We start from the raw sequence: 21290 nt of genomic DNA, 5'->3' as shown, positions 1-21290 counted from the left end.
ATTATTTGCTCAGTCAAGGGGTTCTCTATCCCTGTCACTGTCGAGAAATAATTATTGATCTGTGAGTACCGACAATATTAAGACAAATCTAATACTTTTAGGCCTTTGGGTTCTGGAGACAACGTATTTCTCATTTACAATTTTTTTAAAGCTCATTTATGCTGCTACTCACAAATTGGCCTACACTGAATGAGGTCCATTACAAGAAAAGACTCTAAATTCTCTCCAAATTGCAATACAACAGACAACTGCATTAGTTTCACCTTTCCCTCCTCTGCCTCTATCCCTAGATTTCTTCACTGCAGAGGCCTCCTCTAGGACCTCCTGGAGACTCTGAACCACTCACAACAGCTAAGTTGTCCACAGGCTTCCAGTGCAAGAAACTGTCCTCCTTGGTCTCATGCTCACACCATCAGAGCAGCAATTACAAGGCATGTATCCATAAATATTTACATAAAATTAAGGGTAATATGATAATTAAGGGCCAAAATTTATGACAGATGTGGTACAGAGAAAATTATATAAATTTGAGTAGATTTGAAAGGATGACTCCATGTTGAGAAGGAGATCTGTGTCTGATTTCAAGAAACGTACACTGAACACTTGTGCAAGGCACCGTCCAAGGCACGTGGGATACAATAACGAAAAGATAGATGTGGTTTAGCGATAATTCCCTAATTTCAAATTTTATACCTCAATATCCTCAGTTGGAGAGTATGACGTAGAAGAGAAGTGAGAAATTAAGAATATGAGAGAAGGTAGAAAAATGGATTATCTTGGAGTCCAGGAAGATGTATTTTTCATGGAATGGAAGGGGTGATGAATATTGTCAAATAGTTCCTCCTGTAGCTTTTCTTCCCTCTAACACAGGGGTCCCCAACCCCTGCACTGTGGACTGGTACCGGTCTGAGGAACCGGGCCGCACAGCAGGAGGTGAGCGGCGGGTGAGCCTGAAGCTTCATCTGCCACCCCCATTGCGCACATTACCGCCTGACCCATCTCCCCACCACGACCCGTCCATGGAAAAATTGTCTTCTACGAAACCGGTCCCTGGTGCCCAAAAGGTTGGGGACCGCTGCTCTAACATACATGTCATAAATAATATCTATCATTACAGAGACATGAGGAAGAGGAAGAAAAGTTATAAAAGGTCATTACTTTATCTAGGACCATAGCATTGCCCTATGATGGAAGTTTGTTTGTTTGTTTCTTTTAATAAAGGTTAGGCATCTTCCACTCATATAAGTGTGTTACAGAAATTATTGGTGATCTTGAGAAGTGAATTTTCTAAATAGCAAGTTGAAATATTTACTAGTTAATATGTCTAACATAATGTTTTTCTGAGTTGTGGTGTTCAGAAATACATTTTAAGTGTTCAGTGAAATTGCCTTAATTATGTCATGTTTCTATATCATATAGCTCTATCAATGCGGCAGCACTACTTTCTTTCATTGTTTTTCTTATGAACTCAGGTGACCTTTCACTGTGCAACAGTGGAATGTTTTTATCTTTTCTGAAGCTATAACATTTATTTTCTCCTCAAAATAATGTATTTTTAAGGTGAAGTAATAATATTATCAGCATCAAAATTATCATTACTCTACATTTTGTAACTACGTTTTTTGTAGGTCTCAAGGCATCTCTTCACTCTTCTAATGGTTATTTAATATTGACTGTTGTATTTCATGTTGATATGTGTCTGGTAGGTTAGAATCAAAGTCTGGCTCAAATCTAGACTAATTTCATCCTCATTAACTTTTAGTTCATTAAGGAAACTAAAAAGCAGTTTTCTTTAACCAAATGATTCATTTTATATCTAGAAATAACCAAATGCGCCAACATATTTTCTTTCTACATAAAATGTCCTTTTGGGGCACATATGATTTGGTTTTTATGTATTGTACATACTTATATATGTGTGTGTAGAGAATTTTCTTATACACCCGAATAGTTTTAAACTCCAAATTTGACTTATAAACAAAAAACCAATAAATGGAAGAGTACTTATTAAGCACACAGGTTCAACACAGCAAGAAAGGAAGGCACTCAGATAGTTTACATGATCAGAATCATAGTTTCATTGCCAGTTCTGTCATCTTCACAGTACAATTCTCACTCATCATTTTCTAGAATTTTCTAGAATTACAGGAATACATAGCCTAAAGCAATGGTTTCAACCACATGTATATGTGTGTGTGTAGACCCTACTTACTGTAGGGTAGGTGAAGGGGGCTATCATTCTATCACCTCCAGAATCTTACAGTACAGAAGAAAACACCTAAGTATATAAAGTTATGAAAAACTATTATAGTCAGTTCAATATGAGTATAGCATCAATTCCACCATACCCAAACATTTTACACACACACACACACAGACGCACACACACACACAGAATCCTCTTCTCTTTTTCAGCATTTGAGAACCACCACCCTAAAGCATATAACAGTTATGAATAAATGAGACTGTGGAAAGAAAATTTCTATGATATATGTAATGTCTTAACTAAGGAAGAGATTCAAAGACTTGGTAGATATGAATATTTATATTCTTATGTAAAGAATCTATATAAAACAGTATTATTGATCCAAGTATACTGTTGCTGAGCGATCATCACTCCCTTATTAAGACCTAGATGGCTTAGATCAACCTTGTAACTTTCTATTCAGTTCTGATTTTGTAGACTCCAGCACCCATGCAACAAGAAGTTGTGACTAAAGGCTTACTTTACTTCCTGTGGCAGGGTAAAGTGAAAGAATGATGTCGTGCAGTTTAAGATATTAAGTGAACAGAAAGCCATGACTATGTAGTTAAAATAAAACAAATAGATTGGATGCATTTAAATAGCTTCTTGCTAATAAGTGTGCCAGTGAGACTGTTTTTTCTCTTTCTCCCTCCCCCAAGCCACACAGCATGCAGGATCTTAGTTCCCCAACCAGGGATGGAACCCACACCACCCCCTGCAGTGCAAGCTCGGAGTCTTAACCTCTGGACCGCCAGAGAAGTCCCGTGCCAGTAAGAGTCTTAAGTTAAGGTACGTAAATAATGCAAGTAAGAAATGCTTTCCTGACATTGAAAATAAGATAAGAATTAGTAGAGCTAGGAAATATTATAAAAAAGAATAATAAAATGGACTAAAAATATTCGAGTCAAATTTTTATAAGAGAAAAGTGAAAGAAAATTACAGGTGAGCTGAGACCCATGGTGTGTGTGTATGTGTGTGTGCCTGTGTGCGTACGAATTAGAATGCACTTGAGGTTTGTGAATATATTTACTTTTTATAATATTACAAGGTATTTATCCAAATCACAGGAATACTTCCTATTATTTCATTTATAAATTTAAGTGTATTGACACAGACATTTTCTGAAGCAGTGTTATCCACTCAAAAACGAAGAAGCAGTGAAAACTGATGAGATGAGACCTATATTACTCTATGTACGTTGGCACAGAATTGTTTGCCATTAACTATGAACGATTTGCTTAACACATTTCTGCCTTTTTTCTAACTGATGAAGTGATAATAATAAACCTCCCTACTTAACCTCCACTCTGCTATGTGTTGAGAATTGCCCAAGTTCACACACAGCTAGTAAAAGTAGGAGCCAACTTTTAAACATAGATTATCTGGCTCCATGTCTAGTGCTTTTACCGTCAGACAAAATAATTGAATAAATGAATCTTCCCAGGAACAGGGAGAGAGGAGAATAAAGAATGGCTAGAATATAGGAACTTAAAATTCGGTCACAAGCAATTGACTTGGTATGACAGGCATCAAACATCCACGATTAGGCATTGTTAATCTGTGTGTATTACACAAGACACTGAAGGGGAGAGAATTTGGATATCGTAAATCCACCCAGAAGTAATTAAATCCAAGAATAGGCATGAAATGTTCATGTCCACTTTCTGGTATGTTTACTGACTCATTCCAAGCACCTAGATGAGAACATCTGGACCTTGGTGGTGCTCAGTAAATATCTGTAATTCTGGAAGGTTATAAGACAGAAAGTATCTGGCAGATAATGAGTTTGTTATTCACGTTTAGGAATTAGAACAGGGAGGGCAGAGAACAAAAATTTGCCATCCCTCAACCCCGAAGTAATCATTGAAACCACAAGATACATTGAGTGCTACAAAGCTATGTGTTGAAAAGAGGAAAAGTCTTTTCCAAATCCCCAGTTTTCGTTCAAGTGGCAATTCCCCCATTGATTCCCAAACAAAGCACTTTGGGATCTCAAAGCAGATGGTGGAAAAGAGAGAGGTGGCCAGAAATTGGTAGAAGCTCCTACAGCGAAACCTAGTGATTAAGAAAAACAGGCTCTGATGTCAGAAAGTGATAAAGTTCAAATCCAGGTCTGCTACTTCCTAAGTTTTTATTTTATCAAGTTAATGTGTCTAAGTCTCTGCTCATTTACAAGTGGGAATAATATCATGCACCGTATTACCCTGCTGGGCAGATTAAATAAAACAAGAAAGCGCTTAGCATTGTTCAGGGATCGAGATTAATGCTCTGGGAGAGATGACCTGCAGTGAACTTTAGCCCACCCTTAGGTAGATAATGAAGTACTTTCTGGAATCTAAAGATGAAGCCCCATCCTAGGGGAGGAGGTGAAGGTGATCGCTGCCTCTCCTTGGGGTCCTGCGTTCTAGAGCCAATCCCGAGACAGGAGATTAGACGAACCTTCAGATGGAAGATCAAAGTAGCAGCATCTAAAATGAGCTGTTATAGGCAGAAACTGAACAGCAAAAAAGGGGAAAAAGAAATAAACCAGTGCAAACAGGGAAAATAGGAGTAATTCATGATATGAAAACTAAGGATAAGAGAATTTTAAGATGTAAGAGATAATGAACCCTGTTGAAGGTTCTACAGTGCTTAAACAAATTACAACTAATTTAAAAGGCCAATGATTTTGGCTAAAAGAGATTTTTAATAATTGAAGAACAGTACTGATAAAATAGTGGGGGAAAAACTGGGAGATAAGGAATAGAATGGACAGCATGTATGAAGTCTTCTGAGAGTTTAACAGCAAGAGTAAAATAAGAAAAAACAGAAAAAAAGGAGAAAAATTTCTTGAGATTTGGGGAAACCTGAACATATTTGAAGGGAGAGAGAAAAAACCAAAACAAAACAAAACTAGAGGTGGAAAGGACGGAAATTGTATAAGAAAAAACTGGAATTACAAGGATAAGCATATTTTAATATCTAAAGTACAATTAGAGCTTTTTCTTCATAAAAAGGATTGTGAGAAGGATACTGATATTGGAAGACTCAAACTTCCCAGCAAATTAAAGGGAAGACACTTTATTTATATAGGGAATTGACTGGAGGATTTTGAGACCTCGAATAGTAACTATGAGAAAGAAAGCAATCAGAGGAAAAAAGTTATGAGTCAACTTGTAATTGGCTACGAAAAGTCAGAAATGAGCAAACCTTTGATTTTCTGCATCTGAAATGGTAAGTTAGAGAAAAGAGGAGATAGTGAAGCTTGACATCTGAGTAAAAAGTGAAGAACAACACTCTGAATCAACATGGAAAACTACAATAGAGCCAAAACCTACATTTAAAAATTAACTTTACTTTCAAACATGAAGCTATAAAGTTTTTTCACAGATGAAAACTTTGTTCTTACTGGGACATGGTGTGACCACTAACTAGTGTTTCTACCACCGTGAAGCAGATCTGGACTCACACCCTAGAAAGCCTTCAGTAGAGGCAAAGTGAAGCAACTTGGCTTGTGACATGTTCCTAAAATACTTCCTAAAATAATGTCTGCCAGTTCATTATAAATAAAATTAAATTTTATTTGTGAATCAGGTCAGGTCAAATGCTGGTATAAATTTAAAATTTTAGAAATATATGTTTGATCTCATTTGAGCTCAAAGAACTACAAAACATATTCTAATAAAGCAACTGTAAGAACCCTAAGATGAGCTCCCCAAACCTTGCATGTGCCAGAGCTGTGTTCTGCATTGAACTAGAACTTTAATTTGCACCACCTGTGGTGGTAGCTGGAAGCCCTGAGCAGCTTCATGCTAAACAAACGTTCCTATTTTCTATGTACCATCATGTGAAAAAGGTCGGAAAGCATCTAAAACATTTTTCTTACATCCCAAAGTGAAGCCTCCTTAGTAAATATTTAGTAAATTCCAAAGGAATACATATATGGGAAAACAAAATTAGAATATTTAAAAATATAATAAAGCTAGAGATTATTAAACCTTAAATAATTTAGGATGCTCAAAATAATAAACAGAATTTGCATTTATTACATGGATTCAAATCTATGATGTAGAGAAAACAACACTCTATCAAAATGTTGGGTATTATGATAATATAGAACTTCTCTCCAAAATTCAACAAGCTCAAAAGTAGACTCATACCTTTGGTTGGTAATTTTGGCACACAGCTTTTACACTTGTGACTGTGTTCTCCCATTGGGCTGAATGGTACCACTGCTTTGACATTCAAAATGCAATTTTTAAAGTTGAAAATGTTTATATCTGTAATAGTTTCTTTAATTCTACTTAATGCTTGGGAGTTTGTGTTAAGTACTAAGGTCATAATGACAATTATTTATCGTGATTTAGATGAAGAAAATGGAAAATAAAATTAAAAAATGCAAATCACATGAAGATAACATCAAGGGTTCAGGAATATAAGAAGTGTATGTAAACATACATAATGTGTTATTAAGAATTTTTTTATTGTAGTAAATCAATGATTATTACAGGTTAATATTATCAAACATTAAAGTGATGGCTTCTTCATGACAATAAATTAAAGCTATTAAAGAAAAAATTCAGCATTAAAAAGTGTCCCAGAGGAATCCATCACAGGTCCTATTGTTCCCATAACCATTTCTAGGGGGTCCAGCCTACATAAGAAGCAAACTAAAGGTATGTTTTATATCAAGACCCCCATTCCCTTTCAGTACCAGCTGATTGCATTGAAGGTGGCATCTCCCTTGAGGACAATCTACAGCTAGTAAGTGACTAGCTGGTAATGACACCACACAGTAAAATATGTGATTGGATTAATACATAAACATAATTTGAAGACAAACAGGTAAGATTTGGAATATTAGGGAAATATAAATACACTAACTTGAAAATAGAGCATTTAAAAGCATTTCACCTTACTTGTTTTCTTTTAAAATCTGAAATATTGAGTTCAATCTTTAATATTCTTTTCATTTAATAACTGAATACATTAGACAATTTGAGGAAAGGGAGACAACCAAAATACTTACTTGTGATGCTATTTCTCGACACTGACACAAAGCGAGGGAAAAAGAAACACACAAAATACAGTTTAAACAATGACTAAACAATACATACACAAACCAATCAGTAACAGGACAATATATGACAGATACCACAGAACACATCATCTAATTATGTGTTTGATTATTTATCATAGCACTTTTGAATACAATTAGGTAAATAATAAGCTAATATTTTAAAAATTTGCTAGAAAGTTGTTCTTGTTAGATTTTTTTTTCTAAAATCGTCTAAGATTTGACAGAAAGTTAATGCGGTGCTAATAGAAAATAAAACAATTGATAAGAGCTTATGAAAGTACTATATTCATGAGAGGATATTGACATAATCATTGATATTCAATAATCACTATTGGTATTAATAGCTGTACTATGTAAAAAACTTTAGACCTTATAATAAGATTGTTCTTTCACCTCTATGTATACATTTAAGTAACTATAGAAATAGATTTAGTTACCACATAGGCTATAGAGGATAAAAATTGATCTGCCCAGTCAACATATAAACCCTAAACATTTAGGGGTTATACAAATCATGCTATCTTTTTCTTAGGAATAATATTTTCATTCCTCAAGGTAGAAGTGAAATTTTCAATTATATTCTTTGGTGTAATACAACTCAAGTCTAACCCATTATCTAGCATTCTCACTATTGTTACAAATATAAAAAATGCATAATAAATATATGAATATAGCCTCCTTGAAATTATTTGTCTGCAGATTCTTAACAATTGGCCCAATGAGTGAGTGAATAAATGCAGAGAATGGGCAGCTCGAGTTTCAAAACTATTTTATCTAAATCCTTACTAAAATCATTGTATTAATGTAATTTTATAAAATGAAAACTTTGTTTTTTGGGTTTTTTTTTGCGATATGCGGACCTCTCAGTGTTGTGGCTTCTCCCGTTGTGGCGCACAGGCTCCGGACGCGCAGGCTCAACGGCCATGGCTCACGGGCCCAGCCGCTCCGCGGCATGTGGGATCTTCCCGGACCGGGGCACGAACCCGTGTCCCCTGCATCGGCAGGCGCACTCTCAACCCCTGCGCCACCAGGGAAGCCCGAAAACTTTAATCTTAATAATATATTTAAAATATTACTTTCCAATTTAAGGGAACCCTCCCTTACTGTTGGTGGGAATGTAAATTGGTGCAGCCACTATGGAGAACAGTATGGAGATTCCTTAAAAACTAAAAATAGAGCTACCATATGACCCAGCAATCCCACTCCTGGGGATACATCTGGAAAAAACCATAATTCGAAGATACGTGCATCCAATTTAATTGTAAAAAGTTAATGGTTGGTAGATGGTTAACTATTACCTATGCACATTTTTTAACAATATAGGATTTATTGATGATGAAGGTGAACAACAGAGTAACATATTCCACAAATTTATTGGTTATACTGTAAAGCTGTTGGTATTTTAATATGCTTTAAAATGACCTCTTTCTAATTTCTAGTAAAATCTTCACTGGTTATGGTTCACTTCAAGAAAATGTGATTTTCACTACACTGGAAAACTGAAGGCAAATACAATTTCACATTTTCTTACCAAAAAATGAGAATAAATATTTTTATTAATTCAGAAGTTTTCAGATTTTGAAAAGTATTATATACTGAATAGTAGGTAATACCTTCAGAGGGTCTTGGGTAGCATTTTATAATAAAAACACTTCTGTAATGAAAAACATGAATATTCATTTTAAGGGGAATAAGTAAGTATTATGAAAAATCTCAGAACAGTTAAAGTGAGGTTTTGCCACCAAATCAGTTTAGTAAGCTTTCTGAATTTGAGAATTATGGAGAAAATACTGTGGGCAGAAATACTGTTCTCCTTTGTCCCCAAGAGAAGCATGAGTCCTTGTTGATTCTCTATTTAGTTTTTGAACCAGAAAAGTATGGTATTTGTAAAACTTCCCTGAAATAGACATGTAGAGAGTGGTCTATTCTAGCTTGGTGTTGTACAATTAGGTGAAAAGGGGCTGAACCAGCTGTACCCTACTCTCCACGGACTGATTTTCCAGTCCCTGTACGCACTCCCACTGTATGTTTGTATGAATCCTCCTTCCACCAATTTATAGCCCACAAGGAAAAAACTGAGTAAGTGTGCCAGGGCTTTTATAAATTTCATGATTTTAACTATGTGTATTTTTTTATCATCACGTGTCTTTGAAAAGACATCTGCAAAGGGATTTAGTGCTTCCCCTCCTCCCACAGCCAAAGCAGTGACATAATTTAACTTTTTTCTCTATACACCAAATATGGGAAGATATTGAAGTCAGATTAGGAGACGATGTGGCATGAAAACCTGCATCTGCCTTTAAAATGTATTTTTTTCAACTCCATGAAAAAACAAGGAAGCAAGACCTAGATTTTTTATGTTAGCTTATCCTTCCTACATTCTTATATGAAATGTTGGCATTAAATTTAAAATATTTCATATATTTTGAATAGAATTGAATTGAATAGAATTGGATATTTAAAAGCATAAATTGAAGAAAGGATCGATGAGTGAGTCTGAAAATGAAAGTTTACAGCTGGAAATGTATTAGTTGTTTTTATTAGTTATACATACATAGTTTAAATAGTCAGAAAATGTTACGGTTTGTTTTGAAAAATAGCAGCTCCCACCATGATCTCTTCTATTTTCCTCTGGTAGGACCCAGCTACTTTTACCTCTTTTAGCTAGACATGTAGGTCCTTATCTTTGTGTCTCTATATAACATGCTTGACTGTCATTTCTTAATTTTTTTGTCAGTTTCTACTTTTATCTATTGACTTCTCACTCTGGAAGAAGAGAGAGTAACTATCTTTTCCACCCACCATTGCCATATCCCGTCATTTCAAAATGGTTGAAGTATAATTTTGGTTAGATCAAAATTCAGGTCATATTATGACTACAATTTACAGGTGAAATACATGGGAAATGTGGTTACTATTCATTGCCTGCATACTTTTTTGATGTTGGTGGTGGTGATATTGTATTCCTAGAGTTAATTAATTAATTTTATTAATTGCTTCATTAGATTTGTACTTGGTAATCCACCCTGAACTCTTTGGCAATTGTCTAATCTTTCTTTAAGACAGTGAGATGCATCATGTATCCTACGGCTTCCATTTTCCAGAAGAAAAATTTTCTGAAGCTTTCTGACCTGCTCCAGGTTTCACTTCTTGCCTGGTGGTCCTTTCATCACCTTCTTGACTTTTGCCTTGGCCTCATACTTGTTGCCAGGTTTCCATAAAATGTCTGGTTTCTTTGCATTACTTCCTCAGTTTACTCATTACTTCTTCAGTTTACTCATTCATTTTGGTGGAAGTAATTTCCTTAGAAAGCAGGCATGGGAGCATATGTTTGGAGAAAATTTTGAAATATGATTAATTCTACCCTAACACAAGTTTGGTAGTTTTGTCTGAATATGGAATTCTAGTTTGGAAATAATATTCCCTCAAAATCTCGAGGGCATTGCTCCATTGTCTTTTGGCTTGTAGTGTTGCTGGTTGAGAAATCCAAAGAAATACTTTGAATGTGACCTACCCTTTGGTTTTCTCTCCCATCTCTTTTAAGATCTTCTCTTTTCCTTCAGTGTTCTGAAATTTTATGATGATGTGCCTTAGTGTGAGCCTATTTTATTCACTGTGGTGGGCCTCTGGTGACCCTTCCCGTTTGGAACATGTTCTGTTCTAGGATTATTATTAAATTATTAAACTGATATTTCTTCAATTTGCTTTCATTTCCTCTTTAGGGAAGTCTTAAAATTCAGATCTTAGACTCTTAGACCCCCTGGACTAGTTCTCTAATTTTATCTTATCTTTACTATTTTCCATGTTTGAATTTTTGCTCTAGTTTCTTGGTGGTTTCCTCAGCTTTATGGTACAAACTTTTTCACTTCTGCTCACGTACTATCAATCCCCAAGAGTTCTTTTTTATTCTAAATGTTCCTTTAAAAATACAGTTCCTATTCATCTTTTATCCTTATAATATCTTATCTTTCTAATAATATTAATTACAGCTTTTCAATATAGAACTTCCCTAATACATATTTGACATATCCTATAATTCACCCACTTCAAGTGTAAAATTCAAGGATATTTTAGTAAATTTACCAAGTTGTACAACAAACACCATAAAAAGATTTTAGAATATTTCCATCACCCCAGTAAATCCCATCATGTTCATTAACTGTTACTCTCCATTCCCTCCACCTCACCCTGTCTTAGGCAATCACTAACCTACTATCTGTCTGCATACATTCACCTTTTTTGACATTTCACATACTTGGAATTATACAATATGTGGTCTCGAGTCTATTCTCTCACTTGACATAATGTTTTTGAGGTTTATCCAAGTCACAACACATATAAGCATTTTGTTTCTTTTTATTGCTAAATGGTACTCCATTGTATGGCTGTACCGCATTTTGACTATCTGTTCGCTAGCTGAAGGACTTTTAGGTTGTTTCTAATTTTTGGCTATTATGAATAATGCTGCTGAGAACATTCATGTGCAAGTCTTTGTATGGATATATTTTCATTTCTCTTGGGTAAACAGGAGTAGAAGTCTTTATTATATTTTATGTTTTATATTTTCTTTTCCCTCAGTGATCTGTCTTTCTTACAAGTTCAGTTTTTTCTTTCTGTTTGTTTATTTTGGTATCTCTATTTCATTCTATTCCCTGAAATAGGGAATTTTGAGTTGTCTTCTTATATTAAGAGTATAGGGCTAATAAATTGATTGAAAGCTCTGGGTGGGGTGTTTTTAGTGTGAGTTTCAGGGTCCCCTGACTAGATCATTGACCTGGACACTCTCCCGTGTCTGTATCATTAGGCCGTTCACGTGGCTTGGTCAGATTCCCTGGGGAAGACTCTTCAATCTGCTGTTGAAGGGTAAAGTACACAGAATGTACCTTTGCACTTAGCTCTGTGAATTCACTGTGGTACTACTGCCTGCAAACGTGCCGTGTCTCCCAGTCCACAGACCATCTGTGTACCCTCTTCATAGAGTCACCTTTCAAACTGCCCCTGCGGGGTGAGGGACAGTAACACAGCTCTGTGAGCTGTTAGGGAGAATGAGGACCTGTGAACTATCTAAGAAAGAAGATGCCAGATGTTTCAATTCTAAGTTGTTGCTGTTGTTGTTGTTTTTGCTGTACGTGGGCCTCTCACTGTTGTGGCCTCTCCCCTTGTGGAGCACAGGCTCCGGATGCACAGGCTCAGTGGCCATGGCTCATGGTCCCAGCTGCTCCGTGGCATGTGGGATCTTCCCGGACCGGCCCGTGTCCCCTGCATCGGCAGGCGGACTCTCAACCACTGCGCCACCAGGGAAGCCCCCAATTCTAATTATTGAATGGAGTTTCTACCTCCTGAAATCTGGTGTCCTCTTTTCTTTTCTTATTTGTTTTCTTTTTATTTATTTATTTTTGGCTGCATTGGGTCTTCGCCACTGCACGCAGGCTTCTTCTAGTTGCGGCGAGCGAGGGCTACTCTTCTCTGCAGTGCGCGGGCTTCTCATTGCGGTGCCTTCTCGTGTTGCAGAGCACGGGCTCTAGGCACGCGGGCTTCAGTGGTTGTGGCACGCGGGCTTCAGTAGTTGTGGCACACGGGCTTAGTTGCTCCGCGGCATGTGGGAACTTCCCGGACCAGGGCTTAAACCCATGTACCCTGCATTGGCAGGCGGACTGTCAACCACTGTGCCACCAGGGAAGCCCTGGTGTCCTTCTTTAATTAAAGTAAGAGAAAAATTGGCATTTTGGACAACGATAAATTATTTGAATTCTAACACTTGAGTATTCTCGAACCATTTGAAATCTGAGAGAGATGGTGGAATGTATGAGCCACTCTTTCATTTCCTTAGATCCACTAAGCTCTTATTCTGTGTTTTTATATAATCAGGAAAAAGAGAATGTTTTCCCCTTTGCACAAAACCCGATGTCTTTACTGAGTTAATACTGAATTGATGTTCCCCTCTTTAAAAAAAAAAAATAGAACATCGACTTAAGGAATATTCACCTTATTGGTACTTTTGCATCTTGCAAAACTATAATTAAAGATAGATAATGTTCATCATGTTATCTCTCTCTTAAATATCTCTAAATATTCAATGTCTTAAATAAGGAAGCACATAATATACTCATTCTTTTAACAGTGATCAGGAAAAACAAATCTTTCTCTAGATGAACTTACATCCTTTTGTGTATCAAACTACAATTATTATAAAACTCAACAGTTCTATTTTTGATTATTTGCCAGGAAAATAAACGTAGAACTCCTTTTCAACTGTAGCAGTCACTTCATTTTAAATGTAAAGTAGCATTAATTTCTCTGCCCCTATTAATATATTTTGCTGTAAAAGTGCTTGAAGGTCCTATTTTTATCTTTAATTATTTAAATTGCCTTTTTTTCTATAATAGGCAGAATATAAAATCTAAATAAAAATATGTGTTCCAGAAGATGAACTGAATTCAGTATAGGAAGACAACAGGTATTATCCTCATTTAACCCAGTATCCTTTTATTTTTCCAAGGATGTGTGCTTTTAATATAAGCTAAAGGGTTGGGGGTTTATAAACATTTTGCTGGTTTGTGATAGGAAGAAATGACCAAAATGTAACATTAAATACTCCTTGATGACAGTACAAATACTCAATTACTCTTTCCCTACCTGTACTGTAAACAACATACAACAACATCCCTTAATAATACATAATGACTGAACATGGATATGAACTTGACCAAGGGCAGAATTTACCATGTTCAAATTCACAAAGTACATATTGTAAGATAAAAACAGGATAGTATTCTGCTGTGTGAAAATATTCTTTGTTCTTATCAAGTTCAAATAAGAAATGGTTAATTGCTTAGGTGTGAAAGCACTTTTTTTCTCTTAACCTTTCATCAAATAATAATTTTTTGGATGCAGTGTTCTTTAAATTTTAGGCATATCTGGCTAAGCTGTCTTACACATTTAACTTTCTGGTATGTTTCTCCCATCAATCATTCCTGATTTTCTCTGATTTTGTCTTGCTCTTTGTGGTGTGAACCACGGGGACCACAGCCAATGACAAACTCAGATTCAGTAGCAGAGCTGGCAATAAAGCTTCTTTTAGCACCTCTGAAGCTGCAGTGAAACCACTAAAGAGCATCTCAGAAAAACTGAACTATTTTCTTCCGGCCTCAATATCACTTACTTAAATGTCAAACTATAAATTATATCAAGAAAATAAAAATCTACTCCATTACTCTTATGCTTCTTATAAAGCTCTTCTTTTCCACACATGGATACACTGATTTTAATCACAAGCTGGTATAATGATTACATGACTATTAAAATGCATGTAATTAATCTGAGCCTCATAGTTGAGGTTCTATTTTGCATAAGACCAAAGAAAGAAATGGTTAACCAAAATTTTGAATAACTTTGAGGTACCTGAAGAAGTAAAAATCTTTCAAGAATATAAACCGTAAGTTGGAACCACATAGTGTGACCAAATTAAAATGTGAATATGTTTTTGGTCACACGCAGGCATCAGAAATTCTGTTCCATTTTCATAGGCTCTAGTTTGTTTTTATAATTACTGAGCTTTCCTCTGGGAGGGTCTGGCACTGATCCTAGAGTTTTTTCTTAGCTTCAAAGTAGTCCTCAACCTAGAGCTTGAAAAATGTGAGTTTCATGCTTCCTAACTCATCTTTGTTTTCCCTCTTTCCAAATGCTAATATGTGGAGTTGAAGATTATATTAGAAAACTAGTTTGCTTGCCCTGAGAACTTTTCTTATGTATCCAAAGGTTACTTAGAATTAACTTACTTCCTGAAAACCTACAAAAGACATTCAGAGCCCAAAGTCCACAAACTCTAAAACAGTCCTTTAGCCAACATTATTTTATGAAATTCCTGACATAATTTACATAATTTAATGACATATTTCAGAAATAAGTTTATAGGCTTAGGAATGGCAGTATTCAATAAGATTAAACATTAAGACAGGAATATTTTGATATTTCCAAACCTCAGATGTAGTAAGTTTTTGAGATTCAGTCCTGTAGATTCCAATGGGAACATCTCCAGTAGAAGAACATAACTTCTGATACAGTCTGGCATAAGTCCTGATCCATAAGTCATCCTCAGTGATTTTCATCTACAATCATATGAATTATTTACATATCAAGTTTTTAAGAAATAACCCAATGGTAATTTTTCACTCTTTAAAGGTAGATTTTATTGATATTTTGAAATCTCAAAGTGACATTCATAAGTGCTTATACATGTATTAAAGCTTTTTATTACATTCCATCTCAGCCTTATCCCTGGGTTCACCCAAACTTAAGAAACCAACTGCTCCATTTGTGGCAGCATGGCACTGTATTAGTCCCATATACTTGGAATATCACTGGTAATTGATTGGGAATTGTTGGAAAACCTGTAAAGGCTTGTTTGAAAGTTGCAATAACCTTAGTGGACAGGGTCTGCTGATGTTACAAATCTTGAAGTGCAAAGGACACTCCAGCACAAAAACGAATTGTCCATCCAAAGTTCTACTAGTACCCATACTGAGGAAGATGTGTAAAAGTATGGAGCACAGGACTCACAGACAGGAGGCATAAGTACTAGTCTCTCTTTGCTAAACATGAATTTGAATTTGTTAGCAAGATACTTCATTAAATACACTTAGGCATAGTATACTTATTTATAAAACAGAGAGGTTAAATGTCATGATCGCTGTTTACCTTGGCAGTGTAGCATCCTGTGTCAGAAACTCAGTCTCAAATACCTGCTAGAATTTTGTACAGAACGGCTACCTTCAGGATCATTTTTGTTCTGAATTTTGTACAGAATGGCTATCTTCGGGATTATTAGTTTAAATAATGTTTTCCCTAAACATTGTTTAAGGGATTAAAAAAAACTAGGATGCTATTCTTTGAGCACGTATTAGAAAAAAATAAATAAATGACATAGAAGAGTTAGCCAAAGTACATTATAGATGGCTTTCAGAATTGCCTGTCAGAATAATCTACACCAGAGATTAGTAACTTACAGAGCAAAGAAACCCCGATCCTGGTGTAGTGTCCAATCCCAACAGAAGTCTGGTGATAGAAATCATGTAGTCCTTCACAAATGACTGCAATATAAACAAAATACGTATTTATTGTGTGTAGGAAATACATAGAATAGCTTAGAGCATGAACATCTTATCACATCTTAAAGGTTATTTCTTGTAACACATCATTAAGCCCCCATAAAAAAGGAAATAAAAATCTATCTTGCCAGTGTCCTCAATACACATGTACAGTTAAGCTGTCCTTAAAGAAATATGGGAAATGATTATTTTCTAGAATATCCGGATATGCTTAAATTTTATGGATGTTATTGGATGTGATGAAAACATTTTTAGATTTTTAATAACAAAAACTATAAGCCGAAATATAATAGAGAATGTTTTAAAAAATCTAAAATGACTAAAATTTACAATGAAATATTTCAACCGGTATTTGGTTTTTTGTTAGGATTAAACTTGATGCTAGTAGAATACATTTCTATATAATATTTAAGTAAATCTAAATATTAGTGAATTAATAGGTTAGTATTTTTTTAAAAAATAAATTTATTTATTTATTTATTTTTGGCTGTGTAGGGTCTTCGTTTCTGTGCGAGGGCTTTCTCTAGTTGCGGCGAGCGGGGGCCACTCTTCATCGTGGTGCGCAGGCCTCTCACTATCGTGGCCTCTCGTTGTGGAGCACAGGCTCCAGACGCACAGGCTCAGTAGTTGTGGCTCACGGGCCCAGTTGCTCCACGGCATGTGGCATCTTCCCAGACCAGGGCTCGAACCCGTGTCCCCTGCATTGGCAGGCAGATTCTCAACCACTGCGCCACCAGGGAAGCCCAATAGGTTAGTATTAAATACCATCATGAGACTATTTTGTTTGCTAACATATATTTTGACATGTTGTTAGAACACTACTCAATAGTTCAAATATTAACTGAAAAATGCTTCTAGTTTCTTCAGTTTATTTTTTGGTCTGAGTGAAAAGAGACTTTCAACCCATACAAGCAAATTTCACCATGATATGTAACAATTACTTCATAAATCGTATGAAATTACTGCCTTGAGTTTGATCGTCAGGTGTTAACAAGTGAAACATTTAAATAATCATCTAGGTATTTTGCACCCTTGTTGCTGCAAATGGCATTATTTTGTGTTTTTTTTATGGCTGAGTAGTATTCCATTGTATATATGTACCACATCTTCTTTATCCATTCATACAGAGATTATCATACTAAGTGAAGTAAGTCAGAAAGAGAAAGACAAACACCATATGACATTGCTTATATGTGGAATCTAAAATATGGCACAAATGAACCTATCTACAAAACAGAAACAGACTCTTAGACATAGAGAACAGACTTGTGGTTGCCAAGGGGGAGGGATGGGCTAGTAGATGCAAACTATTACATTTAAAATGAATAAACAACAAGGTCCTACTGTATAGCACAGGGAACTATACCCAATCTCCTGGGATAAACCATAATGGAAAAGAATATTAGAAAAAAGAATGTATATATGTTTATAACTGAGTCACTTCGCTATACAGCAGACATTAGCATTGTAAATCAACTATACTTCAATAAAAAAATAATAACAATAAATCATCTAGTTATTTTGTATAGCAAAGACTTTAAAAGTTATAACACCTTTTTTTTTTTTTTTTTTTTGCGGCACGCGGGCCTCCCACCGCTGTGGCCTCTCCCGTTGCAGAGTACAGGCTCCGAACGCGCAGGCTCAGCGGCCATGGCTCACGGGCCCAGCCGCTCCGCGGCATGTGGGATCCCCCCGGACCGGAGGACGAACCCGTGTCCCCTGCATCGGCAGGCGGACTCAACCACTGTGCCACCAGGGAAGCCCTATAACACCTTTTAAACAAATCATCTAGACTACTTTGTTGATTGCTAATTTCTTTTACCAAGAGCTAGTTTCAAAAAAATAAACCCATCTAGAAAAGAACATAAGGAAACACATCTATTCCATTTTTTTCAGGCCATTTATTTAAATGGCTCTTTGGTTTTCAAGGCGTATTAACCTCCTAGTAATTAGGACATGAACATATTGGGGCCACCAAGAGGAGCTGTGACACGCACCCCTGTTAGCATCATTCAATTTCATTTGTAACTCAGTGTGTGCTAAAGAAAAATTTTAAACAAATTCTTGGGCACTTAAAACTATTATTTCCAAAATAAAAAACAGAAAGCACTCATGGAAGAGAAATTAAACTGAAGATTTGGCAAATGACTATTTTAAACTATTTTAGAGCCAGATGTGGTAATATAGCTAATGTTTACTGTATTCTTCATCAACACATTCTTTGTCCAGAGGTCATCTGTCCTGTAACTTCATCAGGGCATAGACTAGAGTTAGATGTGAGCGAAAAATGTGGATAGCCCCATTTAATATCACCAAATCCATGCATTATGTCTTATGTGATACAATCATAGAACATTTTTCATAGAAGATTTTTTTAATATCTATTTAATGTTATTTTAGGTAATAACTTTTTTAATAATTGGTTTTCCTGATCTACACAGATGAGAATTAATAAAACTGATTAAAAATATGAAAGCGATCTGTGTTTCAAGTGGGATATAATAAAAACCAACGAAACAAGCAAACAAACTCAAGCATTATACAAACGCAGAGTCATTTACCACAGGAAAAGGGTCGGGATTAATCTAATGAGGTATGCATGGCTTGAAGATGAGTATTCCCACTAAACACTGGACAGTTGACCTTCCTGAGCCCTTGTCTCATCCATATATTATGATTGATAATACTGCTTATGTTATAGTTTTCCTTGGGGAAGCAAATAAAATGAGGTCTAGAATAGAATTACATTAATAGTAAATCACTATAAAATTGTAGTCATCTATAATAGTTCTTGAATATATAAGCATTTATCTTTAAGAAGATGGGTTTAAATCGTTAACCAAAAGAATTAGATTGTATATTTTAAGAATAGAAGAATGCATGTTATATAATTTTAGAGAATAAAATATTTTAAATTTCTAATCTCTTTTTAACCTGTAAATAAATACTCTTTACCTGTCTGAAAAACCTACCATTAAAATATCTCATTTGACATCAGAAGGTAAATGGGCAATTACTACTTTGAAAATTATTGTTCTAGTTCATTCTTTCTGCAGCTGCTAGCTTTGGAAAAAACACAATTTCCTGTATTTCTATGTGTAACAAAAAAAGTGAAACAAAAATGAAAGGAAAGTAATAACTACTGCACTCCAATTCTACAGAGTGGTTTTCCTTCTACTTAGCTTATATATCAAAGACTTTCTCATGAGATTTCGTTTAAACATAAGGTACTGTGGCTAAAATATCTGAAAACCACTGGTGCATAATGACAGCAAGCATTTGACTGCTATGGATATAAATCCCCTCAGAGGCAACACTGCTCTTCAAACAATCCCTCCCTTGAACCCCCTCTTTGAGAGATCAGAATTACGTGTGCCTGGCAATGGGGTCTGGGGTAGAAGCCTGGCTTCCGGAGTACCCAGATAATGTGTCTGGAAACTTTCGGGAGAACAGGAGTGTTTATGGTTCTTTGCTGTGTTGTTCCCGCACTCATCTGGCATAAGCAGATGGTTTGAAACACGGCCAGAGACATAGTCATAGGCATAATTAGCCCAGAGGCCAGTAGAAAAGCCTTAACCCTCTTTGGATTAGTTTATTCCTTCAAGCATGGAGGATGAGGGTACATAAAATACATGATCAAAAAAGACAACACAATGCTTGAATGCTTAATTTGAGATTAAAGTTATCAAATAACTTAAAGCCTTATGAATATCTTTTTTCTCTTAATGGATATATTTTAAAAGTATCTGATTACTTGATTCAGAGAATACGAAATATTGCTTTTGTTCAGTTTCTGACAGAGTTAAAAAAAAGATTAAAATATATTAGTGTAAAATAAAATCTCTATGAACTTCTTAGCTAAAGTTAAGAATGATAAAATGACAATGTAAAACTGGCATTCAGGAACAAACCGAATGGTTCTTAGTGGTTGTAAAATCTTCCTTACGTTTTTCTGAAGTAGGCAATAATTAGCAGATGTTTAAAGTGTCCTTGGTTTATCAGTTTATTGACATCATTTGCTATTACTTACTAAAAAAATATGTATTAGAAAGAAAGCTGTCTTTTTTTTAACCTAGTAATTCTTTCTTAGCTTTTATTGTCTAGTAATGTGCTTAGAGGAATATGCAAAATGTATTAAAATGTCACATTAAACATTGTAGGACACTGGTGTCATAGAATGCCTGATATCACTTCATAGATTATTCTGAGAAGTAATTTTTTCTTACAGTGTGTTTCATAGGCACATTTATGTCATTAAATACATGAAGTAAAATATTGGATTACTTCCAGAGCCAATTTTAAGTTAACGGCTCCAAGAGAAACACTAGTTGTATTATGCGTTTGATAGAATCTAAAGAAAATAGAAAATAAACATTTTAGAGAGAAACAAGAAACGCTGCATACCTGGTAAAGAAGCGTGTCCAACATGCTGATACTGAACACCCTCCCGGCAGCAAAAGGCAGTCGGAACATAAAGGCCAAATTAGAACCTCGCTCTCTTTCTTTCTGTTCAGAAATTTGAAAAAGAAAAATTTGTGAGCATTCTCTATTTTATGCTTTTCTACTTACTTAAATTTTCCTAACATATGTGAAGAAAGCCATTTTTATCATGTGGTTCTTAGCTATGAATGTGTCATGACTTCACTTATAATTGTATTTTTAATGTCCCTTTACTTTTCATAACCAAGTTTTCCTGGTTAAAATACCCAGTAGTAAAGAAAGCTTAATCCTTTCATACATTAAACATTTATTTACTCTTAGTACCTATTTCTGAACAGGATTTGAAGTGACATTAATAAAAGGAACACACATAATAACACTATTTCATCAAATATAAAAAAACCTAAAGCCACATAACGTATCCTAACATCTAGAATAT

At 35.4% G+C, this 21290-nt stretch overlaps 1 protein-coding gene across 16 annotated transcripts in view; it reads right to left on the bottom strand.

Moving 5' to 3' along the window:
* Nucleotides 1-21290, bottom strand: part of KCNT2 (potassium sodium-activated channel subfamily T member 2) — a 405220-nt gene that overhangs the window by 34406 nt on the left and 349524 nt on the right. For 12 of the 16 annotated variants that reach the window (XR_009563185.1, XM_060294948.1, XM_060294737.1 and 9 more), the window contains 4 exons: nucleotides 20816-20917; nucleotides 16310-16393; nucleotides 15284-15412; nucleotides 7254-7274 (listed from right to left, as the gene is read on the bottom strand). Coding sequence is in view for 15 of the 16 variants with exons in the window: in XM_060294948.1 (XP_060150931.1) it covers nucleotides 7254-7274; nucleotides 15284-15412; nucleotides 16310-16393; nucleotides 20816-20917 (336 nt within the window). In the remaining variant the exon portion in view is untranslated. Of the gene's footprint in view, nucleotides 1-7253; nucleotides 7275-15283; nucleotides 15413-16309; nucleotides 17137-20815; nucleotides 20918-21290 lie in introns of those variants that run through there. The other 4 variants (XM_060294780.1, XM_060294864.1, XM_060295360.1 and 1 more) reach the window with 3 other exon arrangements.

Source organism: Globicephala melas, chromosome 1, assembly GCF_963455315.2.
Source record: "Globicephala melas chromosome 1, mGloMel1.2, whole genome shotgun sequence".
Lineage (NCBI taxonomy): Eukaryota > Metazoa > Chordata > Mammalia > Artiodactyla > Delphinidae > Globicephala > Globicephala melas.
The sequence above is the reverse complement of the archived record's forward strand: the minus strand, read 5'-3'. Positions and strand labels throughout refer to the sequence as shown.